General features: G+C 45.5%; 1 protein-coding gene across 1 annotated transcript; it reads left to right on the plus strand.

Annotated features, from left to right (window-relative positions):
* Nucleotides 1-601: 601 nt before the first annotated feature.
* LOC142362168 (cytokine receptor common subunit beta-like) lies at nt 602-18,418 on the plus strand. The gene is given in 15 exon segments (XM_075428197.1): nt 602-866; nt 1,387-1,572; nt 4,212-4,341; nt 6,098-6,243; nt 6,809-6,957; nt 7,430-7,601; nt 7,698-7,830; nt 7,933-8,093; nt 8,990-9,135; nt 9,239-9,413; nt 10,456-10,546; nt 10,820-10,889; nt 14,978-15,075; nt 16,606-17,316; nt 17,318-18,418. Coding segments are annotated over 14 exon segments (2,511 nt in total). The 5' UTR covers nt 602-866; nt 1,387-1,484; the 3' UTR covers nt 17,559-18,418.
* Nucleotides 18,419-21,872: the final 3,454 nt, after the last annotated feature.

The raw sequence follows: 21,872 nt of genomic DNA on the forward strand, positions 1-21,872 counted from the left end.
TCACAGAGACTGCAGTCTAGGTTAGAGAAAGCAGTAAGAAACTTCACCATTTCTCACTTCTTTAGATGTCACCAGTCCTCCTCCCTTTTTCCATAAGATTAATAAGAAGATCTAAATATACGTTAAATTACATTGTCTCCATATGAGTGTGTTTTCCTCACTTCTACTGATGCAGAGTGAAATGATGACTTAAACTAAAATATGTAATCAGAGTGTGGTTGTATTTTAATCCCTTCACAGTGCGGGTTTGGTTTAAGCAGAATCCACACTTCCGGTGCTACTATTGGGATGGAGACAGTTTTATACAGGTCAGGCTTAGCAACAGCAATGTGTCTTTAAGCCAACATTCACAACATGAACTGATGTTTTATTTAACGACCGTTGAACTTTATGACAATGAATTTTCCTTTTAGAAAACTTTGCACACAAGGAGGATGATGACTTAAAGGACAGGTTCAACAGAAAAGAGAACAACCAGCAAAGTTTCGCCTCTGTTAAGAGATCATTACGTCTTACTTGTGGAAAAACTAGTCACATTTCTTGGAAACAGTCTAAGCAAAATGTAACAGTGTAAAGTACTTCCTTCCTTCTTCCTCTTAATTGTATGACGTCTGATCATGAACCCAGCTGCTGGACCTGTGCTCTGAAGAGGAAGGTCGGAGAAAACAAATCAAACATGCCTCTGGTGCTGAAGACTACAACAGCATAACTGAAAGGGAAACAGAGCATAGGCTCATTTGATGGGGTAGGGCTGTGGGTGTCCCACTGGCAGTTGCATTTGAAGCAACTCCATGTGAGTGATAAATGAGAAAGCCAAATAACCACTTGCTGTGAAGCACCTGCCTTGAAGACCACTCAGAATTCAGGTAAGGCAAATGTGTTGTTACTACAGGGAAGGAAATGGCAAGGAGCCCTCTCTCCTCAAAAAAACCAAGGACTTAAAAGCCCTGTGAATCAGGTCTTAAAGTGAAGAGATAGGAGGACTGGATCTCTCAGTTCGCCAGAAGCACATTTTTGCAAGTAGGAATGGTAAGAGAGGCAAGGAAGTGTTTCTTTTTGGACATGTTCATAATTCAATAGAACAGCAGGCAGTACTTTGTATGGATCAGATGGGTGAGTCAACACAGATAATTAATTCCTTCTCTTAACTTAGGAGTTATTTCTTACTCTCAAGGTGAAAGAAAGAATTTGAAAATCCTATCGTTAATTCCAAACAGCAAGCTTTGTCCTTGTCCTCTGCTGAAGAGGCAGAAAGTCTTCCTGTTAATACATTATCTTCGTAAGAGGCTACTCTGAGAGATCACATCAGTGTTGACGGAAGAGGTGGTTTGGGGCCAACAGCAGGCCCAAGACTCTCCCAGCTAACCACATGAGTTTTGATTTCAGCTACAACTGGTGACACAGAAGAAAGAACAGTGGCTGTTGAGCATGCATTTGAGGAAGAACAGTCAGTGATGCAAGGAGTTGTTGCCTGACATAAGATCATGCTTGTGTGCAAAGGTGTAAAGATGATTGAGATCATCAGTCTTCTTCTGGCTCCATGCTTGGCTTTGGGGGGTGGAAATATTCGAGGTGAGTTTCAGACTTTTTGCCTCTATTTTTTCCTCCTTACTTTTCTGTTGTTCCATTTCTTTTAGCCTGGTATTTCTCCATCCTCCCTTTATTTTTTACTTTATGGTGACAGAAAGAGAAGGAAACTCTGTGAGTATACATGTATGTACTTACCAGGGCTATACCAAATACTCCAGATGTATGTCAGTGGGAGAGCTGTGTATGATATTTAGGCAAGACCCCAAACTTCATGGGCTGGACAATATTCAAAGCCTGTTAGTACACTTACTTAAATTGACTAGCCATGAAGTTTCACATCTGAGTAGGCCTGACTAGTACGAGTATGAGTTGTGACTTTGCCTGTCCTTTGTTCGATATCATTTTGATTTATATCAGAAGAAAACTTTTTTTCCAATCTGCCTTTTTTCCTCAATAATAGGTGTCTCTTTGTTATGTCTGTTGACTTGTCCTGCCTCCAAGTGATGCTCTCCTTTTCTTTAGAGTTAGAGCGAGGGCTGACTGCTTCCTATGAGACAGGCACTTGACAGCCGGTTGATAAAACAGCTGGCAGGGCAGAGCACAGCACTTGTGCAAGCGAGGAACTTAGTCATTACTCTTAAGTGCTGGGTGCTCTCAGGTATTGAATAAAAGGTATTGAAATAAAAGGTATTGAAAAGTGTACCTGTAGCACACCTGTCTTTCTAGAGATAGACACATGTCTCTGGTACTTGGGAGGATTATGCTCCCTTGCCTAACATGTGATCTGCAGTACTGAATGCGATGGTCTCTGTAGTGTCTCAAGCAATAACCCTACGATGATGGAATCAACCTTGTCCTTGCAGCATATTTCACCTTCTGCACCTGAAAGTGGCTTGGCTTGGGCACAGGTGTTTCTTGCAAGATTAGGCATCAGGTGCCCTAGGCCTGTTAGGAACGGCAAAATCATTCCTTGCCATCTTGTGGTTGCTGTTTCTGAAAAAAAGAGCTCTCCACCAAGCCGACCCTGGGTCAGTAGTTCCCATCATAGCAGAGACAACTCCAGTGCCTGTTCTTGGAGTCTGAATTCTCAGGGAAGACCACATTCGTTTTCCCAGATTAACAGTGACCTTTCCTCAACACAGACACTGCTTCTCCTTGCACAGAGCTTTTTCACAAAAGAAAAAGGAAAAGCAAGCTCTCCATAAATCCACCTATGAGGTATGTTTGTTTACTGGTAGAGGAACACAAATTTTTCAGCTGCTAGATTTTTCACATGTGCTTTCCTCCTTTCTCTGACTTAAATATCACTGTAGCTATCCAGAGTAGGTTATCTCACTTTTCCATATGACTTCCTAGAGGCATAACCCTTGCTAAAGAAAGTGGACTTATTCGGTGGGCATGTGAATGTATTCACCACCATGACAACAACCCAAAAAGGCAAAGATGAATGTCCTGCTCAATTAGGCATCTGTTTTTTTGCCTTAAACAATAAATCACTCACTCCTATCTTGCATTTACTGCCTTTCTACTGAAACATCTCTTGACTGCTAGAAGAGCGGTGAACTGGTGAGAGCATTTGTTTGGCTGTTTAAAAATCTATAATTATATTCTTCAAAATTTTTTTTTCTAAATGTATCCCAGATTCTTTGTGTCGTTTAGGGATACAAAAGTCAACACTTTACTGCCTAGGTCCTGGGGTCCTCCCGTTCAACTTGGACCCTTGTTTATTACAAAATTATGCAGAGATTTACCAGGACTCAGAATTATGCTGATCCTAGGACACTGATGCTCATGTGAGTGCTCAGCTAAATAAATCCCCATGCAGCATTGCCCAGTTGCTCTTGGTATGCTCATTTCCATAATCTTGTGATAGGATTTTTCCTACCACAAGATCATTCATGGGAGATAAAAGGCTTCTCATAAGAGAGAGCTGCTCCTTAAGGCTTTCTGTGTTATACTCACACTTGCTTGACCAACTTTCCATCTGTGTTGGGGTTTGATGGAACATCAGGCCTCTGCAGTTCAGGAAGAGAAACAGAGGTACAATCTGAAGTCTTAGGTCACAGGTCACCGTAACAGAATGGCTGTGATTCCTGTCTGGGGGTGGGAAACAGAAAGGAGAATATGTGTTTGAGGTTTTAGTCAGGTTTATGATGCCCTTTTGCTTCAAATCATGAAGTCCAAGGAGTCTTAAAACCACCAAGCTTAACTCTTTGGACTTATCTTTTCAATTGGAATAATACTTTTGAAAGTTAATTTTACCTATTACAAAACAATTCCAGACTTTCTTCACAGGTTGTAGACCAGAATCTTACTTTTCTTGCATAACCATTTTTCATTTACAAAAAAGCAGAGTCAAAAAGTTGAGGCTTTCTCAGTCCTAAGACTCATGACAAAATTCTGATAAATGGCAACATAATGACAGTCCAGCCTACTCTAAGCACAGCAGCACTGCTGGAGACTTCTTGCCATCAGACTTTCCCACGAAGGGCCAGATTTTACTTGTGAAATCCATGCAGTGTGAGCTGAACAACATGAGGGATATTCCCAGCACATCTGATCACCCAGCTCCTTACTCCTCTGTCTCTGCCTTCTCCAGTACAGCAGCAGTGCTTGTGTTCATTTTACCATTTCCCATTGCCTCTAGCCCCATCCATCTTCTGATTATTTCCTCTTTTCAGAGAGCATCCCAATGCAGACCTTACAGTGTTATAACGACTACACATCTCTTACAACGTGCACGTGGATGGAGTGTTCAGAGGCTCATCAGTTCGTAAATGTGACACTGAACTTTAGCAACAGCTGTGAAAAGTAAGTGCCTGGTTGGTCTTCTGTGAAGGATCTGAAGGGGCTTGACTGCTGAACCTAAGAGATGGATCTGGGCAAAAAGACGGTGGACTGGGCTTGCAGCCAGCATAGTACCCAGCTTGCAGAAACCAGTGTTATGTCCAGGCTAGGCAAAAAGTTGAATCTGTACAGGATGAGGAATAACAGGAAGCAGAGCATGCTAATCAAGTTGTTTTAATTATCTTTTCAATCACTTTCACCTGCTTCTGCTGCAAGAGCATGCACACACAAAATATGGCAGGACATGTTAATTATTATTGCACCCAAGCAGAGAAGGATGCGTTACACTAGATGCGGTGGTGATAACAACTAATCAGAATGGCAAAGAAGGCTTCATCTTCCTTGTGCCAGTAAGAGTGTAGCTATGTTGAAATAATTGTTGTAAAAAAAACTGTGAGAAAAACAGAAGTTGTATGTGTTTGTTTCACACACTGGGTTTCCTCTCAGAGATACAAAGCTACATCTTGCACTATCTTTCTGCTACTTCTGCTTCCTCTGAAGAAGAAAACAGAATGGTCAAGCTGGAGAGTATGAGGGAGAAGAAGGTACAGGGAAGAACAATGAGATAGGGGAAGGAGAAAAAGAATGAAGATGGAGTGGTAAACAGCAGAGAGATTGAAGGGTGGGAAGAAAATGTGAAATAAGAATAGTAAGAAGTTGTCTTGGTTTCATTTTTGAGAAAGAGCCATAGGAGTAATTCATTAGTTGATCTGACAGGTGTTGAAGTCAATGGAGAAGGTGCCCTTTACAGTCTCTGGAGTATTGAACCACATTCCAAATGTTAGCAGTTTGCTGTGAATTGAAGTCTACAACCCACAGAAGTGTTCCTGTGGCACAAAGGACTCCACAGTCTCCATGGAAATAATTTTTTTTTTTTAAGAGCACTGCAGTCCCATAGTCCTCACAAAACTTCTGTCCCAATGGTTAGCTGCATTTCTTTGGCTTATCTTCTTTGACTTCTCTAGCGGAAGCATAGCATAACATAGATATGTACACATCTAAACTGCCAACCCTGCTATTATAGAAGCAACAAGCTTTGCCTGCTAAGGGAAGGTGAGCTAGGAGCGGAGTGTGACAGCTAGGTACTAACCTCATTGACAATGGTGTAATCCCACAGTAAGAAGAAAAGCAGAACAGTAAGAGTGACCAGGATCAGCCATCAGTCCAGATCCACAAGCAAGTCCCTATCCAGCAGCCAGGCTTAAGGTCAAACTAGGAAGCCAGTTCCACAGATCACAAGCAGCAGTGTGTATCACCAAGCACAGATATGGCTGCATCATAGCTCAGGCAAGGACGAAAGGCAAGGGCCTGAAATTAAAAGCAGCTTCTGAGTGAAGGTAGGGAGGCCCTCAGTCAGGCTGATCCCAGCTTAGACAGGCTTGAGCACAGGTAGTCAAATCCTTTGCAGGCGGAGCGTGAAACAGGTTGTGCTCAGGGCCCAGACACCTATCAAGCCAAGACAGTTATCATGAATGCCTCTTCCTTTGAGGAAAGGAAGAGAGAACAAAACAGATGTGCTTGATATTAGAGAATTCAATCATGTCACTTGGAGGACTACAGGAATATGCCAACATAATGCAGTGTTAAACATTGATTCAGAAACAGAATAAAATAGCATGCAGGGAAGGTTTCAAAAATCACACTTTGGGCCATCTAGCAGCATTCTGTTCAGATAGTCATGATTTTTCTGTGTAACCAGTAACAAAGAAATTACCTGCAGGTCCCACAAAGCTGAAAACCACGCTGACTGCCAGAACTTCACAATGCACTGGGTGTGTCACATCCATGGATATGATCAAGAAAACTACAACTTCAAATTTGACCTGACACTGCAGGCAGAGCTAAACGTCTACTTGTTTCAGAATGGTAAAGATGAACCACTAAGTCTTGTCTCTATTCTTGAGTATTTAAATCTTTTTCAGATTAATGTATTGAATGGCTAACCCTAAAAAGATACTTAGGTCAGCTCTTACCTGAAAAGTAAGCAAGAGTGAAGTTAAATGGCTATAAAGCCATACTATCACCTTCAAATTCAGTGCATTTGGTACAGACAAAAATGACTCTACCTTCAATGACTACGATGGAAAAAATGGGGGTAGACCTGCCAGCTAAACAGTGTCTTGATTGGAATTGGTGGAGCATATCAAAAAAGTTTTCTGCTTCAGCACCGTGCTCTACATGCATTACAGCAGATTCTTTCACAACAGCACTGCTCTCCCTGGTTTCCTCTGCTTTTCATCAATATATTTCCTAGGTCTTGTAGAGTTCACAATTGCGGTGAAATAGAGTCATGGATTATTTGTAGCAATTCAGGGAAGCTGTAAAATATCCAGATTCTGTCGTTCAGAAATCACCACCTAGGCATTTTCTTCCCCTCTTCATGTCCCTGTCCTCAATATCTAATCTCCTGGGTCGTACCTTCACCTTCCAGTTCAGACCCTCCCACCTCAAAACCTCTCAGTCAGCTTGATGACATCAGGAGACTTCTTGCTGACCTGGAAAGCAGCTGATGGAAGCCAAGGGCTGGGCAGTGCACTGGAGTATGAAGTCACTTACAAGCGCGTGTGGGAGTCCTGGGAGGTAAGAGCAGAGGAGCTGGGCTCTCCTGGTTTGGGCTGCACCCCTTTGGGCGGTGGAGAGCCCGAGGTGAATGTTGTGAAAATGAGCAGTCTTTCCGTTCTCAGGCACTATGAGGAGATGCAACAAATGTTGTTTCAGGTCAGGCGGAAGGGGCTCTGATTCTGTTTGCAAGTGACTTGCCCAGAGAAATACCATTTGTCCTGAATTGAATGCAAATATCTATTCGTCACTGAAAAAAAAGCACTGCACTTGGTTTTGAGTTGGAATTGATTTTGCCCTGAATCCCTCCCAAATGGAATAAAAGCATGTTCCAATTGGAGCCTGTGGATTCATGTGGGAAAATGGCAAAGTACATTTGAAACTGCTTCCCCTTCCATGAGGATGTAATTTTTTTTAATTATTTTTTAAGCATGCACATCCCCAACTCCACAATTTCCTCCCTCGCTGCTCTCCCTCCTTCCCCCAACAACAGAAAGCTGCCTCACTCTTGCTCTTCAACACCACTCGGTGCCATCTCAGCCACGAGAACTTTGTCCCAGGGAGCAGCTACATTGCCCGTGTACGAGCCAGACCGGGGCAGGACAGTGGTTTCTCTGGGCAGTTCAGCGAGTGGAGCATGGAGGTGTCGTGGGAGACCACTGAAGGTAGTGTGGGACGGAGTGGGGCTGTACAGGGGCGGAAGCGATGGCTGAGAAGCCAGACCTTTCCTGTCACTGAGCTTGCTCTCATGTTGTCTGAAGGGGACCTTCAGCCCAGGAACCTTCGCTGCCTCTTCAATGGTGCAGATCGTCTGACGTGCAGCTGGGAAGTGAAGAAAGCGATCATCACCTCTGTCCTCTTTGGCTTGTTCTTCAGGTCCACGCCGGCATCCGTGTATGTGCTTTGACCATGGCAGCATCCCTGCGCCTCTCCCCTGGAGCTTCTGCTCTGTCCCATTCCCCCTGATCTGAGCTCAAGCTCTTTTTCTCCCCTCAGAGAAAAGGAGTGCTCTCCTGTGCATGAGAAGGCATTGCCCCACATCCCGTATGTAGTCCAGAGCTGTGAGATCCCTGTTAGCAACTCCAGCAGTCAGAGCCAGTACCATGTGTCTGTCCGGGCCAAGATGGAGGAGAAACTGATTGATGCCCGTAAAAACAGTAAGTTGCTGTATTTTGTCTTGCTTCTCCTGTTTTTTCCTTGGCGTGATGCCTGTCTCGTCAAGTGGGGCTGAGGACAGCAGTGGTGATGAAAAGTGGGTGGGAAGAGGAAGAGACCGGGACTGAGGAAGAAAGGAACTAGATGCTGTGTCAGGTCAGAGGTCTTGGAGAGGTGGCTTGTAGGTATGGAGGTCCTCAGTGGCACTTGTTACTCTGAGGAAGGTGGCAGCGGTGGAAACTGCTGTGTAGAAATTCAGGTTGTGACCCAGAGCTTCTCGGGGAGCAATTGTCACCCTGCTGACTTCCCTGTGGTTGACCTACACGGATGTCCCAGGTGACAGGGAGCTGCGATGAGAGCTGTTTTTGTGGAGTGTGTCACTATGTGATTTCTCAAGAAGCCGGTGGAGCTCTTGTGGGTTTGTGCAGTGGCCCCTGGAGCATGGGATGAGGTAGGACTCTTCTGCTGAGTGAGGTGCATCAGGCGGGTCATCTCTGCCTGTATCTGGAGGTACTGGTGCTACTTGTCACAGACTAAAGCTGGAAGAGGTCCTGCAGTGGGTGAAAATATCAGGCAGCAGCTCCAAGGGAGCTGAAAATCTCTGGAAATGTGCTGGACCGGGACGGAGGAGTCAAATATTGTTTGACTGCCTTTCTGTAGACAGGGAGTGCTGTCGATGTTAATAGATGTGGATTTTCTGTTATTTAAGGTGTCCACTGATTTATTGTATTTGAGTAGAAAATGAAGATGCAGAGAATTAAGAAGTGTTAAAAAGCTGAGACTTGCTGTATTGCATAAAACAAGATTGGTTTCAGCCTCTGGAAACTACTCACAGTGGTGAAGGGGAGTGCGGGACCACCATGTTGATAAGTACTCTGAGACCTGCCGTGTGTTCCAGTTAAGGTGCTGCCACCTGAAAATGTGTCAGTAACAGTGACGGAGAACCAAGAGTATGAGCTGAAGTGGACAAAATACACTTTGCGATATGGCTTCATAAAACAGAGATACCAAGTTGAGTACTGGAGAGACAACCAATATGAAAAGGTAAGTCTTAGAAAGCGCAGGAGTCCTGGATTTCCCTTTGCTGGGCAAATGGGAAGGACGGTTCCTCTCACGTCTGTCATTTGTGCTTCTTTCTTCTCCCCAGACTCTCCAGAAGTTAGATGTCAGCAACGATGAACCTCCCTTCGTCTTCACCCCGCAGATGCTGGCATCATCTACAGAATACAGGGGGAAAATGCGTGCAAGGGTGAATACGCCTCTGGATTATGAGGGGCCTTGGAGCGAATGGAGTGAGGAGTTCACCTGGAAGACCCAGCAGGGTACTTTTCATGCAGGCTACTTCTGAAAGGTTTTATGGACTGCTAGTGGCCAAAATGCCTCTTTAGAAAAATACATTCTGTCAGCTGGGGCAGAAGTTGGGTCCAGCCATGAGCTAGCTGGGTTCCCTTGACAAGGTAGCTGCCCTGTCTGCATCCTTGTGGCACAGCACCAGTGCTAATGAAGGGGGTGAGCAGCAGTGACTTTTAAAGCTTCTTTCCTCCTTCCCCTCACAAGGTGAGTACAGCCAACCATAAAGGTTTCCACATGGAGAATCAAGTAAGGATCCTGCCCAAAGATCGTCCTTGTTTCCTGATTCCAGTAGTCCATTCTGCTATCAGAAGGACTGAAGAGCCTGAGAGTGCAAGAAGGCAGAGCACAAGCCATCAGTCTTTTCTGTTTGCAGAATGATGATAGGGTTGCCTAAAACACAGAGTCGAGTCTGCTGGAGATAAAACCCTTCACACGTTTTTGCCGTTTCTGGACTTAGAGGCAGAATGTCTGCTGACATTTGCTCTTGTGCCCAAAGTAATACAATCTTGCATGCTTTTTCCCGAGGAAGCTTGTAGTGGTAAGCCAGTGGCTTAGGCAAATTCTGGTGAGTGTACTCAGGAAGAAACTGGCATGTTGTTGAGGATCAGTTATGGGCATTAGCAAAGGAAGCTCTTTCTTAGAAAATCCCTGAGACTCCCATCTCTTCAGGACCACGCAGAGTAAGCAGACCTAAGATGCCTGAAGTCATGCCTATCGTTCATGGTGGAGGAGGGTACCAAACCATCTTTTTATCAGCCTAAATGGTTTACTATGATGTCAGTAAAAAATAAAAAAGGATCAGTGAAGGAAGTGATGAACTCTTTTGGTCAGTAAGCTGTTCAGGTCACATTTGGTCGCTCCCACTTTGGAGGGTATCCCAACAGTGCGAAGGCCTCATGATCCTATCCCGTGACATGCCACCTACATTTCCCTGATCTGCCTGCATAGGAGGGACCGGAGTGAAAAACCTGTTATGGAAGCCGCCACCTTTTCCTCTCTTCTCCGTTTCAGTTTTGCCACCAGTGGTTCTCCCAGTGACGCTGCCAGCTCTCATCATCGCTTTGCTAATAGTTGCTCATTGCAGCTATAAGTATTTCCTCAGGTGGGTTTGCATTGTGACTAGGAGATTTAGCAGCGTGTTGGTCGTGTGGGTGGCATAAAGGCTGAGGCACTTCTTGTCCCCCATGAGAGAGAGGTCTGTGTGGAGATGAAGCTTGGTGTGCAACGGACAGCTTGTACACATCTGTGCAAGGGTGAGAGTTGGGTGTTGGTGTGCCAGGGCCTTGGAGTTTTCTCGCTGTGCATGGGGTGCAGTCTTTACTGGTTGCAGGCACGTTGAGAAGCAAATCTGGAAAACTCTGTGGTGTTATTGCAGGAAGAGGCAAACGTGGGAGGAAAAGATTCCGAACCCCAGCAAGAGTCTCCTGATCCAGAGCTACCTGGGGGTAAGAGGCAGCAGTACCTTGCAGGGTGCTCCTGCAGAAGTACATCATGGCGTTATTCTACGGTGAAAGGAATGAAGGGAGAGGTGTGTTGGGATGTCTGGTTGAGGGGTAGCTGCCAACTCAGGGTCTGGACTGTCACTGAACAGAGTGCTGTCCTGCACAGGAAGGTTATGGAGCCTGGCTGTGCTTCATGAATGCTTCACTACTGACGTTGGTCTTGTGCTTATTTTCCTACCTCAGTATCCAGGAGCTGAGAGTTGAAAAATAAAACCAACGCTCCCCTCTGACACATCTGGTCACATTTGCCATGCCTTGCCTCCAAAATACCTCTCAGACTCCTCATACATGAAACCTGTTGTCCCTAAATGGACTTGACCCTTCTCTGTTACTGGTCAGGATGTTGCCTGACTCTCTTCAGTGCTGTGTTCTATAGCCTTTGCATGATTACCTCCCTGTATTCTCTTCTGCAGTCGCTGGAGGTTGACTTCATATTGTGAGAGCTGTATTTCCTCCTACGTGCTATACCTCCTGGACATGGACATTTTCCACCATGTAAGAAAGGAGAGGGCAAAGAAAAAGAAATGTGTAGTTTGCACAGTGGTATCTTTGGAGGCATTTCTGAAAGCAAGTGGTTCTTTTTTCTTCCATCTCTCTCCATCACCCATTTCCTGATTTCATCTGCAAGGGCCATGCACATCTTGTGATCCAAAGAAATTCTATCCCAGTAGGTGGATATCACCAAAAGAGCACTGCATGGAGCATACTTGGAGTTTTATAACGAGAGTGGCTAGGTTCCTTCCTGCAGCTGACTCTTGCATGTTTCAGTTTCTCACTAGTGTAATTCCACAGTCTCACCTATCTGCAAGTCTCCCCTGGAACTGTTTGATTTGTATTTGATCTCACGTCTCTAATGTCTCTATCTCTAGCAATGCTGCTAATCTCCGTTCCACCAACAGAGAGCTCATGCTATTTTTGCCACTGTGTTTTATCTTCTACTTAAGCTAAATGACTTCCACCTCATTTCTGGCTCCCTGCAGTGCAAGTCAGTGATGCACTACTCCAGGGGAGAACGGTCTTTACAAAGATGAACTTAACAGTGACTTCTCCAATTGCAACGTTCTTCGCCTTCCAGCTGTCTTCTCTATCAGCCTCACCCCCTACCTTGCAAGTCCTTTTCTCCCATTTTATGTTTTCAGCTTAAGTGGAATGCCTGGTCTTAGCATTGCTCTTGAGGATGCTGCACATGGTGGGCTGTCATGGTCTGCGGTTAACTGTTCATTTGGCACGCAGTATTTCTCAGCCACTTATTCAGTCAGCAAGAAATGTCTCTCCGGCATGCACCCAGTCAGCAGTTGATATAGGGGAAGTGTGGTACACCAGATTGCTTTACATGGCACATATCTGCATGTTTTGCAGGCTCTGATAAATCCCCCTTGCAGATCAGTCAGTGTTCTAAAGTTCCATCTGATTAATTTGGCTGTCAACAGACTTCATCAACTTCTCTTTCTGTCCACACACAATAATCAACACCAGTATATGGCCATTCACCTCTCTAAAAAGCATCACAGTGGCTTTGTTACCCATCTCATACCCAGCTCTCCATCCACAAGTGCTCCCTGTTCTTAGTCTTGTGGTTTTGAGAATTTTCACCCTATAGCAAATTCTTATCCGAAACTTTGTGAACATCCCAGCAATTCTGTTTCTTTGGCCAGCCGGCACAGAACGGCAGTCATTTTAGCTCTACAGGTGAAATGTTGCTGAGAGTGTCCTCATGTGCTGCTGAATCAGAGTAGGCATTGCATAAAACAGCATCTTTGAGGTTTATTGTGACAGGAGCCTGCAGCTACAGCAGCCACTGACTCCTATGCTGCATAAAGGTAGGTCAGGGATAGACAATGTGGAAGTGAAGGAATAGTCTTCTGGAGGACAGGACATACTTTGTAGGCACAGTGGTGGGATTGCTTCCACATTACCACCCATTGTGACTTAAGATCGAAGGGAAATAGATCTCAGCTTCTTCTGGCTAGAGAATGAATGTTGAAATGTATAGAGGATCTGTAGACTGGAGCAAGGACAAAGGAGGGAAAAGCTGATAGATGTTAGAACAAATCAGAGGAGTATGAAGGTGCCAGGAATACTTTCAGATAGCAGTTTTTTTAACCTTCATCAGTCTATTAAAAGATTGCCTGTAGCAATGTTTCTGCTGTGTTTATGTGGGGAAACAGCATGGCCCTAAAAATTAGAACAGCAAGGGTGTTGAGACAGAAGTTATTTAGAAAAGATTACTTCTAAAACACAGGTTGATAAACTGGTAAAACTAATTATATGGTGTGAATGCCTGGAAGCTTGTTCTTGTCCTAAGTGTCTGTCACAAATTACAGACTCATAGAATGGAATCATAGAATGTTTTGGGTTGGAAGGGACCTTTAGAGGTCATCTAGCCCAACCCTCTTGCAGTGAGCAGGGAGATCTTCAACTAGACCAGGTTGCTCAGAGCCCTGTCCAACCTGGCCTTGAATGTTTCCAGGCGTGGGGCCGCCACTGCCTCTCTGGGCAACCTGTGCCAGTGTTTCACCACCCTCACGGTAAAAAATTTCTTCCTTATATCTAGTCTAAATCTACCCTCCCTTAGTTTAAAGCCATTACTCCTTGTCCTATCACAACAGGCCTTGCTAAAAAGATTTTCCCCATCTTCCCTGTAGGCACCCTTCAGGTACCAAAACCTGCAATCAGGTCTCCCCGCAGCCTTCTCTTCTCCAGGCTGAACAACCCGAACTCTCTCAGCCTTTCCTCATAGGAGAGGTGCTCAAGCCCTTTGATCATCTCTGTGGCCCTTCTCTGGACCTGCTCCAACAGGTCCATGTCTTGCCCATGCTGAGGGCTACAGAGCTGGGTGCAGGACCAGGTGGGGTCTCACCAGAGTAAGGTGGCAGAATCACCTCCCTCGATCTGCTGGCCACACTGCTTTTGATGCAGCCCAGGGTACGGTTGGCCTTCCAGGCTGAGCACACACTGTTGTGTCATGTCCAGCTTTTCACCCACCAGTGCCCCCAAGTCCTTCTCTGCAGAGCTGCTCTCAATCTCTTCCTCCCCCAGCCTGTATTGATAGCGGGGGTTGCCCTGACCCAGGTCTTGATGACGCTCATGAGGTTCACGCAGCCCACTTCTCAAGCTTGTCTAGGTCCCTCTGGGTGGCATCCCATCCTTCTGGCATGTCAACTGCATGACTGAGCTTGGTGTCATCTGCTTCCTTGCTGAGGGTACACTCAATCTCACTGTCTATGTCATCGATGAAAATACTAAACAGCACTGGTCCCAGTATGGACACCTGAGGGACACCACTCATCACCAGTCTCCATTTGGACATCAAGCCGTTGACCACTACCCTCTGGCTGCGACCTTCTAACCAATTCCTTATCCACTGAACAGTCCGCCCATCAAATCCATATCTCTCCAATTTAGAGAGAAGGATGTTGTGGGGGACTGTGTTGAAGGCTTTACAGTAGTCCAGATAGATCACATCCATAGCTCTTCCCTTGTCCACTGATGTAGTCACGCCGTCGTAGAAAGCCACTATGTTGGTCAGGAAGGGCTTGCCCTTGGTGAAGCCATGCTGGCTGTCTTGAATCACCTCCCTGTCCTCCATGTGCCTTAGCACATGATAGTTCCCAGGGTCCACCTTACTACCCTTTTTAAAGATGAGCACAGTGTTTCCCTTCTTCCAGTCACCAGGGACTTCCCCTGACTGCCATGACCTTTCAAATATTATGGAGAGTGGCTTGGCAACTACATCAGCCAATTCGCTCAGGACTCTGGGATGCATCGCATCAGGTCCCATAGACTTATGTATGTTCAGGTTCCTCAGGTGGTCGCAAACTGGCTTTTCCCCTACAGTGGGAGGGGCTTTACTCCTCTGGTCCCCATCTTGCAGTCCGTTGACTTGGGAGCGTCGAGGAGAGAGGTTGCCAGTGAAGACTGAAGCAAAAAATGTGCTACTAGTATTCTTGTGCCATGGCTTCTGGCTCTTCGAGACTTAAAGGGATCTCTCCTTCCTTAGAAGTGTTACAGTCTTCTTTTTCTCTTTTCAGGAAGCTGTCAGCCAACGGCCAGCCAGCCAGGTGGGCTTCAATGGGCAGAACACTTCTGATGAGGTGGAGCAGATTAACTGCCTTCATGTGCTGGATGGGTAAGCAAGCAGCCACTCCCTATTCCTTTCTTGAAAGGTTCTTTGCTAACCATGGGGTAAGAGCAGGCTGTGCATGGATACCACCCATGGCGATGGCGAGGACAAAGCATTTTCACCTGTATATCTCCAAAGTCTTTGTACACCTTCCAAACATCTGTGAAAATTGTAATGAATTGCTGCAGCTGCAGACCTTGACTTCCCTGGCTGGGAAGTCTGAGGATAGAAACCTGCTCCCTTTCTTCCCCTGCATTTCCTTTGGAAATAGGTTGGAATAAAAGGCATTGACCTAATAGGGTGGAAATCTTGTTGGCTGAATTCCTCCCAGCCCACCCAAATACAACCTCCCTCTCAGGAAAATACACATAATCCCTTACCTCTTCATCCTCTAGAAATGACTTTCTTGTCCTTGAAGCAAAGTCTGACTTTGCAAGTGGAATGTGAACAAAGAAGAGCTGCAGTGGTCACAGCCAGTGTTTGGCTGATCAGAAATAGCTCCAAATTGTCCATACAGCCTCAAATTTGTGTTAGGTCTTCAAAAACAGAGCAGGGAGGTGACCATAGTGCTCTGTTCAGGAAACTATTCTAGGTTGCAGAGGGGTCAGGGAGGCTGACATGAATTAAACTGACTCTTGAGTTTCATGATAATTATCTGCCTCTTAGGAGAGAGGGTCAGCTCTCTTTAATATATGCTTTTCTAAGTCATGTGAACAAATCATGGATTTTACTTGTTGCTTTGAAATCTTTGTCTTCTCCCTTTGTCTAGCTTCACATTCAGTGCTTGTAAGAGACAGGGCCCCTTTATTTTGAAGAAGCAACTGCAAAGTATCACTGAAAGCTTGAGAGCTGCATAAATGCTGATGCCACATTGCCTGAATCTATACTGCTAAAGAAATCAGGGTCAAGAAGTAGTATCAAGCACTGCCTTGTAACTGCTTGCACTGCTTTGTTGTCAGCGCTCTCCCTGCCGTGGTTTGGCCTGTGCCAACTAGCGCTTTCCAACATAATGTCCTGGCACAGTTTGAGAGACAGCACAGAGTAGCAGCCATTCCCAGTGGGCAACACGGACAGAACTGTACCAGGTTAGGCTGTGTCCAGTGTCCTTCAACAGTATTCTAGCAGGCTGTGCACCCAGGCTATGCAACACACATCCTGTTTCACACTGTGAATACAGTTGTAACACAGCGGTCACATTGTGTCATGCACTTTGAACTGAAAAACACAGACACAAAACTTTAGCTGTGTTTTAGACTGCAGAGACACTGTGGGAGATCCAAGCTGATTTGTGCTTGCACATCTTGACATTGTTGGAGGTGGCAACAAATAGTTGATGTCTTGCTGTGGCACAGAAAAGTCTGAGGCTTGCATTTTCTGAGGAAGGTACAAGAGATGTGGCCAATGGTTCATTCTAGCTTCCTGGAAGACAGTGGACCCCTTTGAAGCATCGCCTTTTTGTATGCAGTTATCACCTTAGAGAGTTGCTGGTTAGAGAGCTGTCAATAGCACCTAAGTCCTGTTTTTTCACCTGAACAGGATGATGAAGAGCAGTCCAGCAGAGCTCCATGGAGCTGAGGCAAAGACAGTGCAGTTTTCCCATGCTACACTGGCTCCACAAAACTTCTGTCAGACTTCAGGAGTGCCATGTAAAACCTCACTTTCATCATCTGCACTTGTTTGCCCACCAAATCAGACTGCTGGTCCGTCCTGCCTGTTTGCCACGCTTCCATGCAAGAGTGTTGCTCCTGCAAGTATTGCTTCCCAGGCTTGCTTTGCTTTCAATGGTCCATACTTGTACAGCTCCATGATGTCCTCCCAGCCTGATATGCATCAGACCCTGGAATTGGACCCAGTGGGAGTTCGTGAGAAATTCATTTCCCTTCAGCATGTGACCCTTCCAAAGGATGACTGTCCCCAGGCTCCACAGAGGCAAGAACAGCCAGGAGCAGGTCCTCCACAGCCCCTCCTGCTCCCACATCAGAAGGAAATGATGCAGCACCTCAGTGATGAGAAAGTCTCCCCGGCCCTGCCAGATTGTGGGAAAGGCACGAACGTGAGAACAGAAGAGCAGAAATCTCCAAAGGCTCTCAGCTGTATCACGTCTCCTCAGCACTGCAGCTTGGAGTACATCACCACAGAGAGAGAGTGGACCCATCCACCACTTGTCACTGCTGGGGAGTTACCTTGTGACTCACAGGAGCCCCAGCCCCCCAGTGACCACTCTTGCCATGAGTTTTCTCCTGGGAAAAGCACCAGCCTCTTCTCCTGAATTGCACCTGGATGTCTTTGGGGACCCCTCAGGTCTCCATGGACATTCAGAACTCACTAAAAATGTCTTTACATATTTTTTGAAAAGGAGTATCTTTTTTCCTGAAAAACCTGTGTTGGAGAACTACATAGTCATACTTAATCCTGGCAGCACTGTAACAGTTTCCCTCTGCTACCCTGTCCCCAACCTAAAATGTAGTAAGAAGTTGAAGATGAGTTAGAAATATCCCCAAGTGTATTTGGTTTATGTGGTATGGTTTTGGTAGTGGGGAGGCTACAGCGGTGTCTTCTGTGAGAAGATGCCAGACGCTTCTCCTGTGTCCGACAGAGCCAGTTCCAGACGGCTCAAAGATGGACCCACTGCTGGCCAAAGCTGAGCCAATCAGCAACGTTTGTAGCACCTCTGTGATACCACATTTCAGAAAGGGTAAAACCAGCTGCGCAACAGCAGCTGGGAGAGAGGAGTGAGAATATGTGAGAGAAACAACTCTGCAAACACCAAGGTCAGTGCAGAAGGAGGGGGAGGAGATGCCCCAGGGCGCCAGAGCAGAGATTCCCCTGTAGCCCATGGAGAAGACCATGGTGAGGCAGGCTGTCACCCTGCACCCCATGGTGGAGGTCCGCGGTGGAGCAGATATCCACCTGCAGCCCATGGAGGACCCCACGCCAGAGCAGGTGGATGTGCCCCAAAGGAGGCTGTGACCCTGTGGGGAGCCCACACTAAAGCAGGCTCCTGGCAGAACATGTGAATAGGAGCCCAAACTGGAGCAGGTCTTCTGGCAGGACTTGCGACCCCATGGGGAACCATCTGTTGCTGAAGGACTGCACCCATGTAAAGGACCCATGCTGGAGCACTTCATGAAGAACTGCAGCCTATGGGAAGGACCTGCACTGGAGAAGTTCATGAAGAACTGTCTCCTCTAGGTGCGATCCCACGCTGGAGCAGGGGAAGAGCATGAGAAGCAAGGAGTGACAGAGACAATCATGATGAACTGACCACAGCCCATATGTCCCATCCCCATGCGCCACTCAGGGGGAGGAGGTGGAGAAACTTGGAGTGAAGTTGAGCTCGGGAAGAAGCGAGGGGTGGGAGGAATGTGTTTTAAGATTTGTTTTTATATATCATTATCCTACTCTGATTTGATTTGCAATAAATCAAATCAATTTCCCCAAGTTAATTCTGTTTTGCCTGTGACCATAATTGCTGAGTGATCTCCCTTGTCCTTATCTCAACCCGCGAGCCTTTCATCATGGTTTCTCCCCTTGTCCAGTTGTAGGGGTCTTCGATAACCGAGACAAAAATTTGAAAAATGACATCATTATAATCCCATTTTCTTTCCCTAAATACTACCTCTTCTCTCCAGCTCCTAGTCCGACATGGTGAAAGACATCAAGCAATCCTACCTCTTTCCTAGTTATAATAATGTATTTGTTAAAAGATACAGGCCATAATTCCCGTGTACTTGCATTTAGGTAGGCTAGATTTAGCTAGGGCTTCTTTCTAAAAATAGGTAATAAATTTCAGTTCAAGCCTCTCAGGTTATAGGAAAAGAAAATTATTTTGCTTGGACACATAATAAGTTTGGATAATCAGTTTTCCTGCTCAAGAGCAATGAATCCAAGCATTTAAAAGAAAAGGAATTTTATTAAAATGGATAAAATGGCAACTCAGCATAAACACTGGTAGGCCTGTTTACTCAAATCAGCAATACAACTCGAAAGCTTCTTGGTAATTAATGTAACCCATTCCCCTGTTTTGCCCAGAGCTGAGAGAGTCTGTTGTCCATCTGTAAGAAGATGCTGCTCCTAAACCTCTCTTACTGTTCCCAACTGCAGCAATCTCACTTCTGATACTGGATCGCTGCTTGTAGCAGCTTCAGCCCACAAAGCCTTGGCTCTGTCTGCAGTCCCACGCTGTCGCTTCAACATTTCCTTTCCTCGGAGAGAAGTCTGTGGCAAACAAACTCCAAAGAGAACCCTGAGGAACATTTGGGTTCTGGGTTTTTTTTCACTTTCTTGCTCCATGGTTCCTTCGCTCTGCCACTATCAAGGGGAACACCACAAGTGATTCCTAACCCTCAAAACACCATTGTCTCCTGATGGATAAGTGTTTTAAGTACCTTCAAACTTAAGACACAATTGTATTTCAACCCCAGTGTGCAAGAGTGAAATCCACTGAAGTCAGTTCACTTGCTCCCTCTTTGGTGTGATCTCTAGCCATTTCAAGCAGTGGTGGATTTCTCTTTAATCCCATTATAACCAGGATCAGCAGTAAGTACTCCATTCTTTTAGGAACACTGGGCTTACCTTAGGATAGATGTAGCTCTGAATTTAAGTTTTATTTCAGTGCAAGCTTTACAGCATAAAGGATTGAATTTAATAGCAGGCTGAAGACTGATAAGAGTTCTTGCAGTTCCTATCTCCTATTCTTACAGTTGTTACAATTTCTTTAATGAGCCATTTGCAGTGGAGACACCAAAGGTTAGAATTGTTCAGGATAGCACAAGACAGGCAGAAGGCAGGGGATTAAATGAAAAGAAAAAAAAGATTGGCTGGAGAACAGGAAATCTTTATTAAAAGTGATATACTGCAGAATGATCTGTGCCTCAACTGCAGGGACACATAAGCCTAAACTGGGGAATACCCATAACTGGAAGAAATACTAGAAGGTATGAGGAAAGCGCTGCAGAAGCTTGGATGTAATTGGTCTCTTCTATTTATAGATGACTGAAACAGTTCTTAAACAGCTATTTTGGTGAATGGTTTAGCTAAACCAGAGAATAACCCATTTTTTTTCCAAGAGCTGCCTTGCCAGATAAAAACATTGGCTCAGAGCTGCCACCCAATGATCAGACTTTGTAAAATCTTGAATATAGGCTACCTATGTTACAAAATGCTGAGTTCAGTGAGACTGTCTAGCAGAGGCCAACCATATTCTCACTGCATAAAAAAGGGAGTGAAATGCCATTTCCTCCTCCACTGCCTTTCCACTCCTCTTCCTCAACATCTGCATACCCCATCACTCATTGCCTTGCCTGCAACAAGGTCCTTTGCTTAGAAAACTTAATTTATGCACCTCTTAACTTAGCTTTTTTCTTCCATATCGATTTTCTGCTGGTTTATCAAGTTGAATAAGTTTAGAGTGTGGGCAAGGAAGTGTCAGCACCAGTACAAACAAGAAAGCAGGAATGAACTGCTGAGAGCAGAGGAATGGGTGGAAGGGAGATTTCGGCTGCAGTAAGCACTTCTTTCAGCCCTATTCTTCTCTAACTGCATCTGACATGCTACTTGAAGATTCCAAAGCTGGCTTTAAATACACGAGTTTGGGTACCCAAAGCACTCTAGTCAACACCGTGTGCCACACAGGGTAACATTCCTTGTCAAGGTTCTGGCTAGTCTCTTCACCACTCAGAGACTTCAGGTACTGATTGCTCCCAGTAGCTGATCTGTCTCACTGAAAGCTATCTCTGTTATCTCTGCAGCTTTCAACGTGTCACCCATCAGAAACTGTTTGCCCCTGGCTGAGCTGTAACATTTGGTAAAGCAAAGCAGTTCATCAGGGATTGTCACATGTATGTCCGCTTGGCATCAAACAGCTGTCACCCATTTGAGTGCATTATACAATGCCAACCATTTTGTATTATTTAAATGCTTACAAACATATTATTTTAATTCATAAAAAGTTTATGAAGCTACTTTACTTCACGGCAGGAGGGAAACAACACAGTTTTTGGCAGTGTAGTGGTGCACCAACAAGACCTTTCAGTCCATTTCGCTTCTGATCTAGCCTCTTCCCGAGCCTTTCACAGGTAGCAAAGGGCATTTGCTCCAAGCTGTACCATAATCCTGGAGCCCGCCTGCCCTAACGTCTATTAGAAATAGATCTGTAAATCTGTATGCTGATTCAGCCCACATATTACAGTTTGTGTATTAGTCAACTGTGCCCTGAACCGCCTGCTTCCAGTGAGCCAAACGATGTCAGTAGATTTCTGTTCAGCTCTGTGTTTTCTGGATTAGGACTTGCTGCAGCCTCAGAAGACAGCAGGCCTTGTGAGTCACGTTGATCATCAGTGCCGGATCAACACAGAGAATAGGGAGCTCCAACCGAGCTGCACCATTCAGCTGAAGCTGGAGTGGTGGGTACTCAAACAGCAGCCACACTGGTACTGATGTACGAGGAGCACCCACAAGGAGGTTCCTACAAGCTGCCATTTGGCCAGTCTCCTTCATTTGAAAGACTTGGACATGTGTCTGCAAACATCTGAATTCCAAATGGTTAATTATTTGCTGGTGGAAAATGATTATCACTTGATTATCATTAGTTAGATTTTAACCTTCTTCCCTACTTCCATGAAGTCAGTGTATTGTTATCTAATCCTCAGCCAATGAAGGGTGAAGTAGCAATCCTAATTCTGCCCCCAAAACAGTTCATATCAGGGGGCAAAGCATCACAGTCTTTTAAAATGGTGAATGCCTGGGGCCAGATGGGAAAGATCAAGGCATCGCTACTCCCAGACACATACTTTGTGATTGCT

The sequence above is a fragment of the Opisthocomus hoazin genome, chromosome 8 (genome assembly GCF_030867145.1).
Source record: "Opisthocomus hoazin isolate bOpiHoa1 chromosome 8, bOpiHoa1.hap1, whole genome shotgun sequence".
Classification (NCBI taxonomy): domain Eukaryota; kingdom Metazoa; phylum Chordata; class Aves; order Opisthocomiformes; family Opisthocomidae; genus Opisthocomus; species Opisthocomus hoazin.